The 17,964-nt window shown below is 36.1% G+C and overlaps 1 protein-coding gene across 1 annotated transcript; it reads right to left on the reverse strand.

Moving 5' to 3' along the window:
• Positions 1-14,705: 14,705 nt before the first annotated feature.
• LOC149143011 (uncharacterized) lies at positions 14,706-15,548 on the reverse strand. The gene has a single exon (XM_089451650.1). It carries the CDS (start codon positions 15,546-15,548, stop codon positions 14,706-14,708), a length of 843 nt encoding a protein of 280 aa, XP_089307776.1.
• Positions 15,549-17,964: the final 2,416 nt, after the last annotated feature.

Raw genomic sequence — 17,964 nt, forward strand, 5'->3', positions numbered from 1 at the left:
TCAATGAAATTGTTCATCTTGTCTACATGTTGTTGAACTATGAAGGGTCATGTGCCATAAAATTTAAGTAAATGTTTTCTGTAGTTCAAAATAATATCATGTAGTAGGGATGGAAGATTAAGAGTGGAATGTATAACAACCATAGTTGTGCGAGATGAGATTAAACTGACAATATGGATTTGGAAAGAAGATGTCAATGGTAATGAAGTTATTGTTGTGATAGTTGATGAGATAGGAGTATGAAATCCCATAGGAACTAGAGGACTAGTTGAGGCAGAGAATGATTGAATAAAAAGTGGAAAATTTGGGGATTTGGATGCAGCTATCTAAATTTCATGAACTACATTTTCGAATTTTTGGTTTTGCAACCAAATTTCTTGATCTTCTGGAAACAAATATAGTTCTTGACTAATAGAACTAAAAATAAAAGTTTCAAATTTGGTCTCATCAAATACAATATCTGAAAGATTAACATCAGACTTAGATCTAAATATAGTTTGTTCAAATTTGGTGTTAAACTTTATATCGTCAACAGATTCAACCTTTTTAGGTAGTGCATATGACCTCTCTAAATGAACCATACCTGATTTTTTGTGAACAAATTCTTCTTATTAACTACCTCTCCAGACTTGACAAATTTTGTGGTTGATTTGGATCAAGGTTTCTTCGAGTGAAACACATATATGGGCCATAATTTTTTTAATAGGATCACCTTAAATATCAAACTGGAGTCCCCAAAGAAAAAATATTGCAACCAAAACTGAAGTCCAAATCTTCATTTTCCCTTAGAGATATGATATAAATAATAAAATGGTTCGGGGAGAATGTATCCTTCGATGTCCCTGACAATGGTGCTAAGAATTTTATCACTTAGAGAAAACCCAAGTTGTAAGGGAAAAAAATCTATGGTAACCTCTAACCAATCTTTTGAATTGAAAGCCAACCCTTTCAATTCAAAGGAGGATTCCTTCTATAACTTAGTTAAATTTGAATGGTTATGTACTTAGAACAATGGTTATATCAAATTAGATCATATGAAATTGTTTTGGAAAAGAAAGGTAAGACCATTGGGCATGGAGTCTATGATACAAATACACTAGCTACAGGTCGCACAAATCAGTCTAACAAAGGCAAGATAGTTGCAGGTTTCTTAGAACAATGATGAATGAGATATGGTAGGAGACGGTAGAAGTAAACATAAAAAATAGATAAACCATGTGAATTATACAATTGACATTTAAGTTTAAAAACATGTAAGAAATATTAATAACCTAAAACATAGCATTTACACAGAATTCTATATCATAACCTTTATTCAAATTTATTGAAGATCAATGGATTCAAGTTTTAACGAAGAAAGAGGAAAAATACAATAGTAAACTGACTAGAAACTTTCAACACGTGAATCTCTGAAATTATGCAATATATCTTTCAATGAGTTCTATTAATAAAAAAAATAATATACACCAAGTCTGATTTTCAAAAAAATATCGAACCCTTCTTCCTTCTACAAAGCTTGTCTTTATAGAAAAGATTACAAACTAACAACATGTTTCTTGTATGCAATTAATTACAAATCTCTAAAGATAAAGAGATAAATAGTATACGTTGAATACATGCATATGAGACATAATTTTATAAATATATGTATCTAAAGATAAGACAATATATTGGAATCTTGACCAAAAACTAGGATCAAAAGCATTGACTAATATCAAGCCTAAGGATGTGGACCTAATTTCCATATTTTGATTTGATGCCCAAGTCGAATATAATGAGTTGGATCTCCAACTAAAAGTAGATTAGGCATTTTTTAAATATAGAAAAAAATAATTTTAGCGAATTCTTGACAATAGGCTACAAATATCCATTCGAATCTCTCAAACAATTATATGTGTAAACATTGAGAGAGGTTTTTCTTAATGGGTTTGCTTTCGACAAAAGCCTCTTTTAGAGTTGGAAAACTCATTTCCATTTGTTCATAAACTATGCCTGAAGTTATTGTATTTTACATGAAAAAACAGAGGAACACTGAGTCTTTCGTTGACATCTTCTTAGTCAACTCTCATTTGATAGATGGTTGTTCATTTTCTAACGTGTGGTCCATCACCACATATTTTTTACATAAGATAAAAAAAAATGAATTTATGCTTTTGGTACTGATACCCTAAATGTCAGTGCATTATTTTTTTTGTTTTATATTAGAACATAAAATAGCATTGATACTCCCATTGTCAGTACTTTAACCTTGTTTATTTCAAATTCGCGGTGAAACTACCATTTTTTGCACTTTAAAATTTATAGACTAAACATGTGAGAACATGAATGATCAATTCTCATAACTGTTATGGGTTGTTTTATAGTTTTTATTGAACAAAACCCCTCCTATGTTTCCCAACAGCATCCTGAATTTTATTATGAAAAATAAATCCAAATTGTTCCTCTGAAATGGAATTAGATAGTGTTTTTTTTATTTTGTTTCCAATGGAATTTGATAAAATATTGTAGATAAGATTGCAATGGGATATGGTTATGAAATCATTGAAGGTGAAAGTTCATTAATTTTTGAATTAAGTGTTATAAAATCCCCTAATATATTTCCACATATTCTTCCTTACTAAATCACCCCAATAAACTTATCCTACAAGAAGTTGTGGAATCATAAGAAGAATTCCACAATCCAAAAATCAACGTGTGGAATTTTTGCCATCAGAAAAGTCTTGAGAATATGTTTTAATTCCTTTATTTTTCCTATAACTCTGTAAATTCATTCATCTCATCATTAAAGAATATAGGAAAAAATCTAACCATTTTCATAATCTCTCTTATATTAGCTACATCACTCTCCTTAAACAAGGATTGGAAGTGTTGTTTACTTACATGGGAAATATCCTTAAAGGATGAGACCTGTGAACCATATAGACCTATCAACTCCAAAATATGGTTAAATTTCCTTCTATAGGAAACATATTTTTGAAAAAACTTCATATTATTATCTCCTCAAAAAGATAGATAGATTTTAAATGTCCACTTAGTTTCTTCCATCTTGAAAACGAATTTCTTTTTACCTTGAAGGTATTTTAACCATTCATCCTCATTGTCATTGAAAATACCACTATTATTTTGGTCAAAAAAATCCTATGTCATTGCATCGACAACCTTCAAGTCTTCTTGGTATTCTTTCGCTTCTACCTTTTCCCAAACTGTGGCCACCTTCTTAACTCTAATAAAGTTGTTAGAGAATTTAAGAATTACTTAGAATTAAATGTCTAAATCTTTCCTCCAAGACACAAGAGTGATTAAACCTAAATGGAAATGAGGAATTTTTCACGCTAAGTATCCCTTGTATGTTCAATTATTTTCCTACCTTTAACTCCCTTTAGGCCTTCAATTTCTTTTTTAAGATATATGATTTTCTCCTCTTTGGATCCAGTTTATAATGCATCAAACCTAAAGCACCCTTCATCCTTCCTCCTTCATTTTCCAAGCTATATTTCCTATAGGAAAAATGAGATAGGAGATAAAAAAGTTAATTATTTAATTATCCACAACTTGCTCAAGATTATTGAGTGGCCACCCTTAATGCAACTCTAGAGATGCATTCAAAACCATATTCAAGGATCAATAGTTCTCCAACTTTCATTAATGAATTACCACTAGGTATAAAAACTATTTGAAGCTTGTTAGAAATCAATTAATGAAGCAATGAAACACAGAAAAATATTGCGGAAACATAAACACAGAAACACATATAACAAGAGAGACAAAGATATATGTGGTTTACCCAATTTGGGCTACATCCACGGAGAAACAACCAATCTTTCCTTTTATGTTATTGTTGTCACCAAAAAATGATCAATTATCTATTTCTATCTACGTGGATCGAAATACACCATGTCCATTTAACTTTACCATAGTAAAATCACTTTCACTCTAGAAAATAATTTAGTAAACCACTTATATTAAATTATTTTATGATTTAAATCAAAAAACCCCATGAGAATAATTAGATAAATTGTTATTTATTTAATTTTCTCTAGGAATTATTATTAAATCATTATTTAATAATTATTCCTTGTCACATTTGACTAAATCCCTTAGGAATATTTAAATAGATCATTAATTACTTGAATTTCCTTATTTCTGTTATTAGAATAATTATTAAATCACTATTTAATGATGATTTTGATTTCACACATTTCGTGTTTCTCCCAAAATAATTAATAAATCATTTTATTTGTTAATTATTTCTAAATAAAGGAATTTAACCATTTTAAATTCCTCTTCCCTCTCTAATAAATATAATAAAGTATTCCAAGTAGTTAGATATGAATCTAGTCAATATTATTTCATTATTCTCCATTTGCGAGATAAACTCTATACTTTGTTATATAAAGGAGGGCTTTTCATCCATTTTTCACCATGATCATTATCATCATCAACATTATCATCATTTTCTTGAGCTCCCATTTGAGTTCTTCACTATGTTTAGGTTTTTTGCACAATTGAGAGAGGGAATTCTATTTATGAAGCATCAAGGATATCAAAGGACCCATCCCACGAAGGGGGACTTACAGACCAATCTATAGATCTCCTTCGCCAAGTGTTATCAATAAAGATTTATTAATTTAAAATAGTTTTTCCACTTGGGTTATTGTTCTGGATACATTATTTTGTTGCAATTTGTTTTGGATCTTGTTTTCTTTTATTGCAGATTTTCCAATTGTATTGCAGATCTAGAATGACAACAACCATCCAATTTTTTTAGGGTAACTTGTTACCGAGTGACTTAAGTGAGGATTTTTGGTACACCTTCTACGAATTTTCACATTAACGGTTATCTAGAAAAATGAAGAAAAATAACACACAACCACAATAAAATTACCTCATATAAAACGATGGTTTCCTTCTATGGAAAAATACCCTAAATTAACATAACTTCTACTGTCATATCATCTACCTAATGAATGGCCCAGATCAACTACGAAATTACAATATTTTTCAAGGAAAGCTTAAATCTATTTTTAGTTGACAACAAACATACCAGTGTCGTTGCCGCCCCATTAGGAATAGGAATCCAATGCAGCTAAAACAAAAAAAACTTATGAATAATCGAGAAGATAATTAGGGTCCACACCCAACAAATATTCCCCTCACAAACCTCTCCTTTAGGTGATAAGGACTCTTCATTAAAAAAATTGAGGTTGTGAATCCAAATAAAGAGACTCATTTCCTTTATATGCACCAAATGAAGCTGAATCCTTATGGGACTCCCCATTTTTAGTTGAGAATTCTTGTCTCTAGTTGGGCGAGTTAGGTTGATGTCAACACCCTAAATGGGTGACATTCTTCCTTTTGTTTCTTCTTGATCCAATAGAGTCTAATCATTGAGGACATCTCATTTTCTAATCCACCACCTCCTCTTAGGCTACCATTAAGGTCTTCAGTTGCTACAGTCCCTCCACAAAGAGTCTTCTCAATGACATGTTAACTAATGAAACAATTATAGTAGTCTAATCATTAAATTAGTGATGATTCCCCCCTAAAAAAAATAATTTATGTTGACAACCTATCTATAAGATGAACTTAATGAGAACTTTATCCATTCATTTGTTAAAGGAGTTCTAGATATTTTCCTTAACCATATGAGACATGTTAGATTTCAAGCTACTGTGGAATTTTTTTGTAGCATGATCCAGATTACCCACAGTTTCTAGTTCATTCTGCCGACGTTTCAAACCCAAAAGGGGGTCCATCATCAGGACAAATCAGATAGAAAATGAATGAAAGATTATTGTTACGTCCAATTAGTTGTAAAACTACTTCATTCCATAATTCTAGTGTTATCCCAAGGATAAGCATTCAAACATGTTGTATACTCAATAGTTCATAATGGGGGTCAAACCCTAGCTTCCAACTATGCAGTACTAAAGTGGAAGGCCCCTACAACTAGTCATTTTTAAATATTATAGTATTATCCTTTGCTCTATTGAATTTGAAGGATATCCATCCCATGACCATCAACTTATATTGGGAGGAATATCCATGAATCTTTCACCATCTTGCTTCTAACCAAAGTATCAGAGTATTTTCTTTTAACAGTTTTCCACTTATCTTGATGATCAAGAGTTTCTTCATTAAGACTTCGACCCTATCCATACTACATCAAGTTTGAGCACTAGTTTCACCTTGTCCTTTCTATATCTAATACATTTTTTTCCTTTTCTAAGTGTTAATTCATATTGGATTGACTTTGTCTCTAAGATGCATGCTTTAGAATTGGACCTTAGCTCCATCCCTAATAACACCTCTCTCACTCCTTCCACAACTTGACTAGAGTTAAGGACTTTAAACTTTACAATATGATCTATACCCAAAATTATAGATATCAAAGGCTCTAACACTTGTAGTACATCAATCCCTACTTCAATGCCTTTATGGTTGGAGTGAGATGACCTTATCTCATGATCTCTATCATTGATCAATGGAATGTCTAGCTTGACCATTGGCTTGCCATCTGTCACTATATGTCTAGGAAATAAAGGCATCACCTAATAGACTAGATCCCCCTTAAAAACTTATGCGTTTCTCTAGATTTTAACCAAATAATTATGAATCTAAAAGAGGAATAACAAATTCCACGAGTCATCCTTCCAATTGACTACTGTGTCTAGATTTTGAGCCATGGGTTTCATGATAGAGTAGGCCAAAACTCTAGAGTTTAAATAGATAGCAAGTAAACAATCCAAAAACCCTAGGATGACCCATTACCTTCATTAGAAGACTCCAAACATATCCCTCAAGTATTTTATTCTTAAAATGGACACCATCATCTAATATAATATACCCATAAAGGATAACATAATAAATGATATAAAAATATATTTACTAACATATTAATGGATATAACATAATATTTACTATTAATGCAACATATATTATATCATTTAATACATTAATAATTTTTTAATTATATCTTTACTAAAGGCTCATAACTTTAGTTTTAATTATAATTTTAACATCGCCATTATATTATTAACAAGACAACTCTTTTTAGTGTTTTACAATTTATTGGTTTACTTAGTAAATGTAAGTGTCTTCCATCCCAACAATACATATAAGTGATTTGTTTATCAAATCCATTATCTTATTCTTTAACTCTCTTAATGATGAATCTTGGTATGGATTTGAAATGTGAAGACTATGGCTACCAATGTGAATAATTTAGAAGCTTTACATTATAAAACAACTCACCAAGAAAATAATAAAATACAACATTAAACAATAAATATTTTCAAAAATTGTGAAATTTTTGAAAAACAACATTGGATAAAAAGAATTATTGATACATTATGACTAAAAAGATTCTAAATATGAAAAGAATAAGTTGAAAAAATTGGTGATTTTAGAGTACCTCTTCTTAAACAAATACAAAACTAAAATCAATCAATAAATATGATATTTCATCTCAAAAATCAAGAATTCTAAAAACTTCCCATTAAATAAATATTTATGTATTCTCAACCTTTATATCTATATAATATATTTTTTTTCTAATGATTTTTCATATATTCTTATTCATATCAATTTTCATTTTCCAATTTTAATTTTATTAGTAAACTCAATTTTATTCTTCATTTCTAATTTAATAGGAAATATTTTGACAAAAATCCTTGTATTTAAAAAAAGAAAAAGAAAAAGTTTTGATGACATAAAATTTCACTTTAATATTCTTTATGTATATTGACAATGCTTGTTATGGGCAGAAGGAACTTGTTTGAAGAAGGCTTACCAACACAAAGGCTTGAAGTCAATTTATATAATAAGCGGTTATGGTAATGTTATATGGATTAGTATAGTGCACACACACCCAATATAAACTAACATATCTATAATAAAAACTTAGGTTTTTTATATTTTTTTTTATTCAAAACATTCTAAAAAGTTAATTATACAATTTACTTAAAAAGCTAAACTATAATTTAATAAAAGAAAGTACAACATTATAAAATAAAATCATTATAAATATTATTGTAAATATTTTTCCTATAATATTAAAATCTCAATTAACTAGAAGATATTTTTAGAAAAATATTTAAATTTATAATACACACTTCATACTTTATAAGCATTAATTACATCTATATACATGTTTATTTTGGAATATGGATTTCACAATTTTAGTTTAATTATCAATAATCATTAGTTAATCTTCATAGAATATTTATAGTAGTATACACCAATTAATTTTTTAAATTTATCTCCAAAGTAGTTATGTTATTTTCACTCTTTTAATTAAATTGATTAATTAAATCAAAATTTCATATGAACAAGTGTCATGTAGGACCAGTTATGGTATTTTAGGCATGTGTTATTGAAAAGTCACGATGTTTATTGAATTTAGGCTTTTGTGATCCATAACAAGTTTATTGAGAAGGTTTTCAGCGATAATCACATCAAAATTCATTTTTCGACGCGTTTCGAACTAGAAAGTGTGGTTCATTGTCAAAAAAATAAAGAGATTTGGCTCTTTATCTCGTCTTGACGGTGAACCACACTTGATGGCTTGAAAGACATTGACAAATGAATTTTGATGTGATTATCGCTGAAACCCTATGATATTGTAACAAAGTTTATTTACAAATTAAAAATCTCCATGGTAAATGTTTAACTTGCATATTAATTCATTTTATAATAATAATAATAAAGTTATAATTTAGTTAGGCTTTATTATTTTATTTATTTATTTTAACAATGTGAAATGTATCATGAAGTGTTATGATGCAAGCATTTTGCGGCTTATTATAGATTGATGTTTATCTATATTATTTAATTTATATGGCTGACTTAGTAATATATCAAAATTCATATGTCAATTTTTTTTTTTTTCTCAATTAGTCTACTCCTATATTCATACAAAAAAGTTACAGCGAGGCTGGCCTCAAGATTTCATGCCATGAGGTTGGCATATAGCAAAAAAACTTGACATCCTGACTGTAGAACCATCAAAATGACTTACATTAGTGAGAATAATTTCCAAGAACATTGAACATACCAGACAGACACAAAAAACTGACCCAAACAACGATATCGGACTGAGTGAAACACTGTTGTTTCAAGGATCGATTTTTACATAGATATAAGCATAAAAAGACCCTGACCTGTGTCATAAACAAAAGCCTGAGACAGGCATGAACCCTGTGGATCAAAAAGGAGGAGAGCTTTAACTTCGGAGGCAAAACCATAGAACCAGAGCTGCTGACTGTCTCAATCTTCATCTGAAGTGGATGGCTATTCCTCTAAAACTCTACAGCCAAAATGACCGGAGTCCATCGAGTCAGAGGAGCGGATTGCAGAGCTGGAAGGCTCTCCTCTCGTGCTTGGGCCGACGTTGGCCTTAGAGTGCGTGGTGGGCATGCTTCCGGTGCCTTGGCGTGGGGTGGCAGTTTGACTTGCCACCTTCTGTTCCTCCGTAGCCCTTTGATGAACAGCACCCGAACTCGAGTTGTGCTCACATCTTTCGATGGTCACAGATACGATGAAAGAGGAATTTGCCAGTGAACAGGGAATGCGATAGTGGGCAGTGGGATGCACATGATGCAGACAGGCTTCACCTCTATCCTGCCCTCGACCTCGGCCTCTGCCACTTCTGGTTGCTGGGTAGGCCGACGCATCTTCAGAGGGGTCCAGAGAGGTGGAGGTATGTTGGGCGGTGGCTCGACCACGTGAACCGCCGCGCCTGCTGATCATTCTCAGCCTTTCTTTCGGCATGATTATGGGATGGGAACAATTAAACGGAGGAGGGAAGGCAGATGATCGACTGAGGGACGAAATCACTGAGAGAGCAGGAAACTGAGCCCGTGAAAAGCAGAAAGCTTTAGGAATTGGAGCTGAAGGGAGTCCGGAGAAGATGAAGGCGTAAATAGCTCTGCAGAGCAAGACCAACCGGGAAGAATTCTCGGCATTCACCAGTGCCGAAAGGGAGCAGGCAGGCAGACTTTCGCTTGGAGAGAAGCCCAAGACCGCGACCTGGACTGAGCCGAAAGCAAACCAAAGAACAGCAGCAATGAGAATGAGACAGAGCGCCATCGTGCCTATGACCAAAAGCAGGGTAGGCAGAGTTAATGCTGCCTTAAATGCATATGTTCGAGGCCTGTCATCCATGCCAAGAGTCATACGCTTCACGCAGATGGGCTGCCACTTGCCCATCTTGTGCGCCTCCAACGTACCCTTGTAACTATCAATCACCCACATCCGAGAGTGAGTAGTCTTATTGCACCAGAGAAGTGCATTCATGTTTAAGTTGTTCATCATCTGAGTCGCCGAGAGGACCTGAGAAGTAAGGGATCTGTTGGTTAACCCCTTGATTGGCCAATCTATCTGCTACTCTGTTGGCACTGCGTCCTACATGCTTGAAGGTGATGCTTTGGGGGTTCCGAAGCCAATCCTCCAATAGTTCGAATCTGCTGAGTAGCCTCCAGCTAGAAGCTATCTTGGCTGCCGGGGTGCCTGCTTGAATCCTGATAGCTGCTGTTATTAGGATAAGGGAGTCTCCCTCGACCTCTAATGGGAAGAAGTTTTTTTGATCTGCTATGCAAATCCCTTTCCATAGTCCTTCCAATTCAGCAGCGTTGATGGTATCTTTGCCAATGGTTCCATAGTATACATGCAATGTTGCGCCCACATCATTCCTGAAGACCCCCCCAAAGCCCGTCGTCCCAGGATTGCCCTTGGCTACGCCATCGAAATTCAATTTGAAGGAGTTGGATGCTGGAGGAGACCAAGTGAGAGGAGAGGCAGAGCTAATTGGAGGATGAGCTTTGACATGGGCCAGAAAAGACAGATCCAAATTCCAGCCGTTCATGATGAGGCATTCCTGAGGTGATTCTGGCAGATCCGTGTCATGCCAATGTCTGATAGCTAGATTTTCTTGGAGATTTTGCTTCAGAAGAAGCCATAGAGTATCAATAGGCCTGCTGATATTGTTAAAAATTCGGTTGTTCCTTTCCTTCCAAAGAATCTAATAGAGAAAGCCCGGTATTAGAGTCCACAGAGAGTTTAAAAGATGGCTTTGAAAAGGGTTCATTGGCCTTTTTCTGATGGTATCTATTATATCTCCCATCCGTTCTCCCGATCTTCGATTGCATTGGTTAGTTTTCTCCCATAACTGAGTAGCTAGAGGACAGGTCTCCATGACATGCGTAATGGATTCAGAGTTGAGATTGCAGTTGGGACATCTCGATGGGCCAATGAATCCCCTTTTTTGCAAATTGTCCCAAGTGAGGATACACCTCTTTCTTAACAGCCAAAGAAAGGTGGAGATCTTAGGCCATATTCGTGGTTTCCAAATCTGTTCCCAGAGCTGATCCTTGTCTATCTGAATGGCTGAGTAGCGAAGCTGGTAAGCTTCCTTGGTGGTGAACATCCCCCTTGGTGTATGTCCCCATCTCAGTTTGTCCTGCTGATCTGAGCATTTGATTCTTCTATGGTTTAACTCCTGATCGATCTCGGTGAAGGTTTCCCCTTGCCAATTGGCTTGCCAAGTACTGGCGGGTTTCCAAAGGTGAAAGTCTTAGGGTGCTTGTTGCTGCCAGAATTGATGGACATGGGTAAGATTTGCTTGCTGCATCGAAACCTGCCAGATTGGCTTGTGGAAGAGAGAGGCTAGTTTTGGGAGTTGTTGCCAAGAGTCCTCCCAGAACCTAGCTGTGGTGCCTGAATGAATTTCCCAGAAGCTATGCTCTTGAATGAAGGCGTTGTGGAGCTTGGCAGCATTCCAGATCAAAGAGCCTAGGGTTGTAGTGCTAATTCTTATGAGGTCGTTCCCTTGGCTTCCTGGTGCATATTTTGCTTGCCATAGCCACGCCCAGGGTATTTGTGGTTTGGAGATCCAATTCCACCAAATGCGGGCACCCATTGTATTCTTGCTTTGGAGAGGATCCCTTAATCCAAGCCCTCCCTCTGATTTTGGCTGGCAGACCTCCTTCCAATTAACAAGAGCCCATTTCCTATTGAGACCAGAAGATCCCCACAGAAAGTTTCTCTGTAGATTGCGAATTTCCTTAAGGACCCATTTTGGTGCTGCCAAGATAGAGAAAAGATACAGAGGCATGGCTTGGAGAACAGATTTGATCAAAATGAGTCTGTCGGCTATATTGAGAGAGTGGTAAGTCCAGGATGAGAGCCTTGAATCCAATTTGTCGAGAAGAGTCCTCCAGGAGGCATGTTTTATGGCTGAGTCCAACAAAGGAGCTCCCAGGTATTTCGAGGGCAGCGCTACTGTAGATAATCCCAGAATACGAGCGATGTTCCTTTGAGTGGTGGTTGGGGTGTTAAAAAAGAAGAGTTTAGATTTGGAGGCATTGATAGAGGTACCTGAGGCTTCAGAGAAGAGAGAGAGCAGATTTTTGAAGGCTTTAGCCTCTTGAGAGGAGGGGTGGCCAAAAAGCATAGTATCGTCTACAAATTGTTGGTGGGATAAGGGATGAAGACCATGGAGAGAAATGCCTTTTAGATCTTGAGAGGAAACGGCAGAGTGAAGCAAACAACTGAGCCCTTCTGCCAGGAGGACAAAAAGGAAGGGGGATAGGGGATCCCCTTGACGAATACCATGTGAGGGGCCGAAGGGCGATGAGGGGGTGCCATTGAGCAGGACCGAGAAATAGGGAGAGGAGATGAGCAGGGAAAATTTTAAGAACCCCCCCTAAATTTATAAATATAATAAATGGGCGAATCTCCATGGTATATAGGAAAAATGGAAGGCGATTTTATCAATAATATAATATGTATATATAATTTTTTGGCGAATCTCTCACTAGGCATGGCGAATATTTTACTTAATTATAATATTGGCGAGTCTTTCACTAAATAATAAAACTTTGTAAAGTCCTAGTGAATCTTAGCATAGGCTACATGCTGGTTTAATTCCCCCATTTAAATAGGCTACATTCCAGGTGAATACCATGGGTCAATACCATGTGTCATTTTGGTGAATACCATGGGTCAATACCATGTGCCATTTTTATTTTTATTAATTCTAATCTTAGGGTTAATAATGGTTTTTTGCATGGTATGAATAACAATCTAGTCCATGGTATTTGTCCCATAGTATTTTGGCCATAGGTTTCACCTAAATATAACCCATCTTTTGAGTGTTCTTAAATATAAGGTTACTTATGGAGTAAATATAAAAAAATGTTTTATTTGTTTACCATACCTCTCGTTTATTTATATTTTTATTAATTTACCATACCTCTTTTACAAATATGGTATTTGGCCCATAGGATTCACTTAAATAAAACATCTTTCTTGAGCCTTCATAAATAAAACGAGGGTTATGGACTAAATATAAAAAGAGGTTTTATTTATTTACGATACGTCTAGTTTATTTATATTTTTATTTATTTACCATACCTTTTGAGTAAGTATAAAAAGACGTTTTATTTATTTACCATACCTCCACTTTACTTACATTTTTATTTGTTTACACCCTTACATGTATATAAGGTGACTTATGGAGTAAATATAAAAAATGGTTTATTTATTTACCATACCTCTCATTTATTTATATTTTTATTAATTTACCATACCTCTTTTATAAATATGGTATTTGGCCCATAGGATTCACTTAAATAAAACCTATTCTTGAAAATGGGCGAATGGATTCACTTAAATAAAACCTATTCTTGAAAATGGGCGAATGGAAGGTTGTAAGTCCTAATTTCAAGGGCTAAATTTACCTTTTTTACCCTCTCCCTTAAAATAAGGTGGGCTATTTGAGGTGATTTGTAAAAATGCACTATGATAAAAAATATTCGCCAACTAAAAATTTAAAACCCCTTAATTTCGCCAAAGGGCGAACATTCACCCCTAAAATTATCCTTAGAGATGAGGTTCATGATCCATCTTGTCCAGGTGGAATTGAAGCCAAATGCCAATAACATTTGATGAATATAGTTGCAGCTGAGTTTGTCAAAAGCTTTAGATAAATCAAGCTTTAGAATCATACCTGGCTTTTTCAGAATCTTCAGGAAATGGATTACCTCATTTGAAAGAATGATGCCGTCCATTATCTGACGCCCTTCTACTTATCCAGTCTGCTCCGGCGAGATGAGAAGAGGGAGGAGAGGTTTGAGCCTATTCACCAGTACTTTAGAGATGAGCTTGTCGATGACGTTGCATTATGCAATCGTCCTGTATTTGTCGGGCGTATATGGTTCATCCCCTTTAGGTACTAGCACTAAGAAAGTGGCATTTAGGGAGGGGAGAATCCAATGCATAGATCTTGATTCCTCCACTAATTCCCATACCTCTATCTTGATGAGCTCCCAAAACTCGTGAAAGAAATTGGCTATAAAACCATCAGGACCAGGTGCCTTACCATCCTTGAGTTGGGCCATCACAGCTTCCACTTCCTGCAGTGAAATAGATTGGAGCAGTTTATTGTTATGATCCTCCGTTATGATTTTAGGGATGTGCTGCATGATGGTTCTAATGGCTTGATCTCTGCTTCCTGGAGGCTCCCTGAGAATTTCCTGAAAGTAATCTTTAAATTCCTTTTCCATGTCTTCGTGCACTTCTAATCTTTCCCCTTGTTTGTTGTTGATGAATGCAATATTGTTGTGCATTCTTCTTTGGATGGCCGATCTATGGAAGAATTTTGTATTCTTCTCCCCTTCCTTGAGCCACCGGATTCTGGACTTTTGTCACCACAGAATTTCTTCTTGCTGCCTACAAGCCTCAATTTTAGTCCAAAGGTTCTGCTCCTGATGCACCTGCTCTTCTGTCCTGCCCTCCAAAATGATAGTCTGTTGAAGTGAGCTCATTTGTTGTTCCAACTTTTTTCGATTCTCGAAAATGTTGCCAAACTGAGTGCGGTTCCAAGCTTTGAGAACTTGTTTCAGGTTTTTTAGTTTCTGTTGGAATTGAAACATTTTGGCTCCTTCAGGTGGGATAAAGGATTGCCAGGCCTCATTGACCACTGTTTTGAAGTTAGGATTTGAGAACCAGAAGGCTTCAAATCGAAAAGGTCTGTTGCATCTTGTACCTGGCCGTGACCATTGTAACATAATGGGCCAGTGATCGGATCCTCCTTGGGGCAATATGGAAGCATGAAAGTCCCCTCCCAGGTGTATGGCATTGTCCGAGATGAGGAATCGATCTAGCTTGGAAGCAATATGTTGAGTACCCCTCCGCTTATTGGTCCAGGTATATACACCATTGGAAGTCTGAATATCCATTAATTGATTACTTTGAATAAATTCTTTGAAGCCGCTGCTATCACCTTCTAACCTTGATCTGCCGCCGTGTTTCTCCTCCAGCGACGTTATGATGTTGAAATCGCCACCACCAATCAAGAGGGGGAATTTCCTATTGGAATTTAGAATGGTGAGAGTATCCAATAGTTCCAGTTTTTGCTGTAAATTTTGTGGAAAATATACATTAGAGAGATGCCCATGAATGTTTGTTCCTATGAGATGGAAGGACGCTTGGATGAGGAAATGGGTAGCATGAAAGTCTTGAAGAGTGAGAACCTGCAGGTTCCACATAATTGCCAGTCCTCCAGAAGCCCCAGAGGCATCTACTGAAACTGAGCAGCTGCCTGACCAGACCTTATTGAGGATTCTTTCTATAGCAGTATTATTACTTTTCGTTTCTTGAAGAAAAACTAGTGATGGTTTTTCTTGCTGGATCAAGTTTTTTAACATTCTATGTTTTGAGGGGCTATTGAGCCCTCTCACATTCCAAGAGATGAGCTTCATGAGAAACAGTGGGGTTTGGGTTTGTAGAACTTTGTCAACTTAGGGAATCGCCCGGATTCCATAAGTATTTCTCCTACGATAATGGTCCTTTGCAAATCTGTTTTGCCCCCTCTTTTCTTCGTTTCTTTTAGAATTTTTTTTCCATCCTAGGGGCTTCCTGCTTGTATACCTAGACATTTATTGTGCTGATCTTTGGTGAGAACTCCTTCCAGCCTGTCGATTTTCCATGGGGGTATTGAATTGTATTCTTTCTTCTTGCTTGCCATTTCCAATTTGAGGATGTCCAAACCATCCAAGCTAATATTCTCTGGATCCTCAACCATTATTGTGGGAGTATTATGATCTTACATGTATGTGATATCATGTAGACTAAGAGCTAGAGCTGCATCTAGCTCCATTGAAGAAGACTGCTGACCTGACTTTGCAACAGTTTTCTCTAAGGTAGAGGGATTTAGGCTAGAATCTGGAACAGGTTTCTCCGAGTCAGAGGATATTAGTAAGCTGGAGGGATCGGAGGCGAAGGATGGCCAAGAAACTTTGATAATCTGGGAGGATGAGGGTGGGGAGGGGATTGCCTGAGGATCGGAGCTTTCATTCTCTAAGGGATCTTGAGAAGAGAGTAAAATGAATCTGTTCTGGGTCTCAGGCTTTTTGGGGCTTTCTGGGGCAGCAGGATTTTTCTTTGCATGCCTCCAGAGATTAGGGACTTTAATGAATCCTTCAGAGTCTTTGCTAGATTCATTAGCAGAGGTTTTGGGCTGGGAATTCAGAGGACAATCCCAGAAGATATGGTTGTGTTCATGGCATTTCGGACAACAAAAAGGGATATGCTAGTAGTCTAATGGTTGGATCCATTCAAAATCATCATGAAAGAGACTTACCGAGTCTGCAAGAGCTTTGGTCAAGTGCATCTGGACACAGATCCTGGCATATGAGGTGTATCGACGGGTTTTGGTTTCCTCAACAACTTTGATGAAGACCCCCAATTTGTTGCCGATGTCCGCTAGCGTTTCCTCTTTCCAGTGTTCCACAGGAAGGGAGTACATACGTATCCATACTGGAGCCCAACTGAAATCTTCCTTATCTGGGTTAAACCTAGCTTTCCAGTCCCAAAGGTATAGACCTGAGGAGTTAAAGAAGTATGGGCCGCCTTCAAATATGCAAGATTTGTCCTCCACACAGTGGAAAATGGCCGTGAAGAAGCCTTTGGGGCCCAGTTGCAGAGTGACTTGTCCTTTGGGCTTGCATTTTGAAACTATCCAACCCTACAAAACGTTTTCAGTTGGCCAAAATCCTAGGAATTTGCCTATGAGCGCGTGGTCCTACATAAATTGGATTTCGTTGTTGATTCGATGACTAGGGAGGTCGAATTTGATTCGTTCTGCTGCTTTCAGGATGCATGTTGCCAAGGTCGCCTTTGGCTGTGACGTTGGGGACTTTTGGTTCACGCCTTTGTCTTTGTCATCCGCTTCACGTGCTGCTGAGGGGTCAGCTTCATTGTTGACATGTTTGGATCCCTGATCTGTTTCTGGGAAACCGCCAGGAGGGGACATAGGTGCTGCAGGCTTTAAATGTCAGAGGCGGAAGCGTTGAAAGGAGGGGGGGCGGATCCTGCCCCTCTCGAGGGCACATCCATGGGAAAGAGGTCAGTAGGTGCGCTGTGGCGTGAGCTATGAAAACCAAAAGTATGCAGGGATTAGGGTTTTCTCGTTCTGAGCAGTGCGCGACATTCGCAGAGCCTCGTTCCATATGTCAACTTTTATCCTATTAGTTTTGAACTTAATATATAGAAGTTGTGCCTAACAATATTAGTCTCACTCACAAAGTCAACATTTTTGTACAATTAATAAGGTTAAAGATATGGTAACAAAAAAAACATAAAACAATAAAAAAATGTTATATGCTTTTACATATGTAGTACTTTAATTTTAAATATATTCATTCATAATACCTTTTTTTCATAACTATCAACTAGCACAACTGCACTAATAAAGTGGTTGATATACTTCCACAAATTTCATTTTCTATATGTCAATTGCCTTATGAAAATTAGAAAATGACACTAATTGGTGTATATCAACCACTTTATTAATGTGGTTATGTTAATTAACAACCAATATGTCTGGGTAAGATTAGTAAATCATGATTGAATGAGATTAAATATGATCAAACTAGATGACCTTTGACCATAATTAACTATAAC

The sequence above is a fragment of the Pinus tabuliformis genome, chromosome X (genome assembly GCF_031772625.1).
Source record: "Pinus tabuliformis cultivar Carrire ecotype Pingquan chromosome X, CPIR1, whole genome shotgun sequence".
NCBI classification, from domain to species: domain Eukaryota; kingdom Viridiplantae; phylum Streptophyta; class Pinopsida; order Pinales; family Pinaceae; genus Pinus; species Pinus tabuliformis.

Bases quoted from the DNA above. Each gene is read 5' to 3' on its own strand.
- LOC149143011 (XM_089451650.1), bottom strand. From the start codon at position 15,548: ATGTGGAACCTGCAGGTTCTCACTCTTCAAGACTTTCATGCTACCCAT.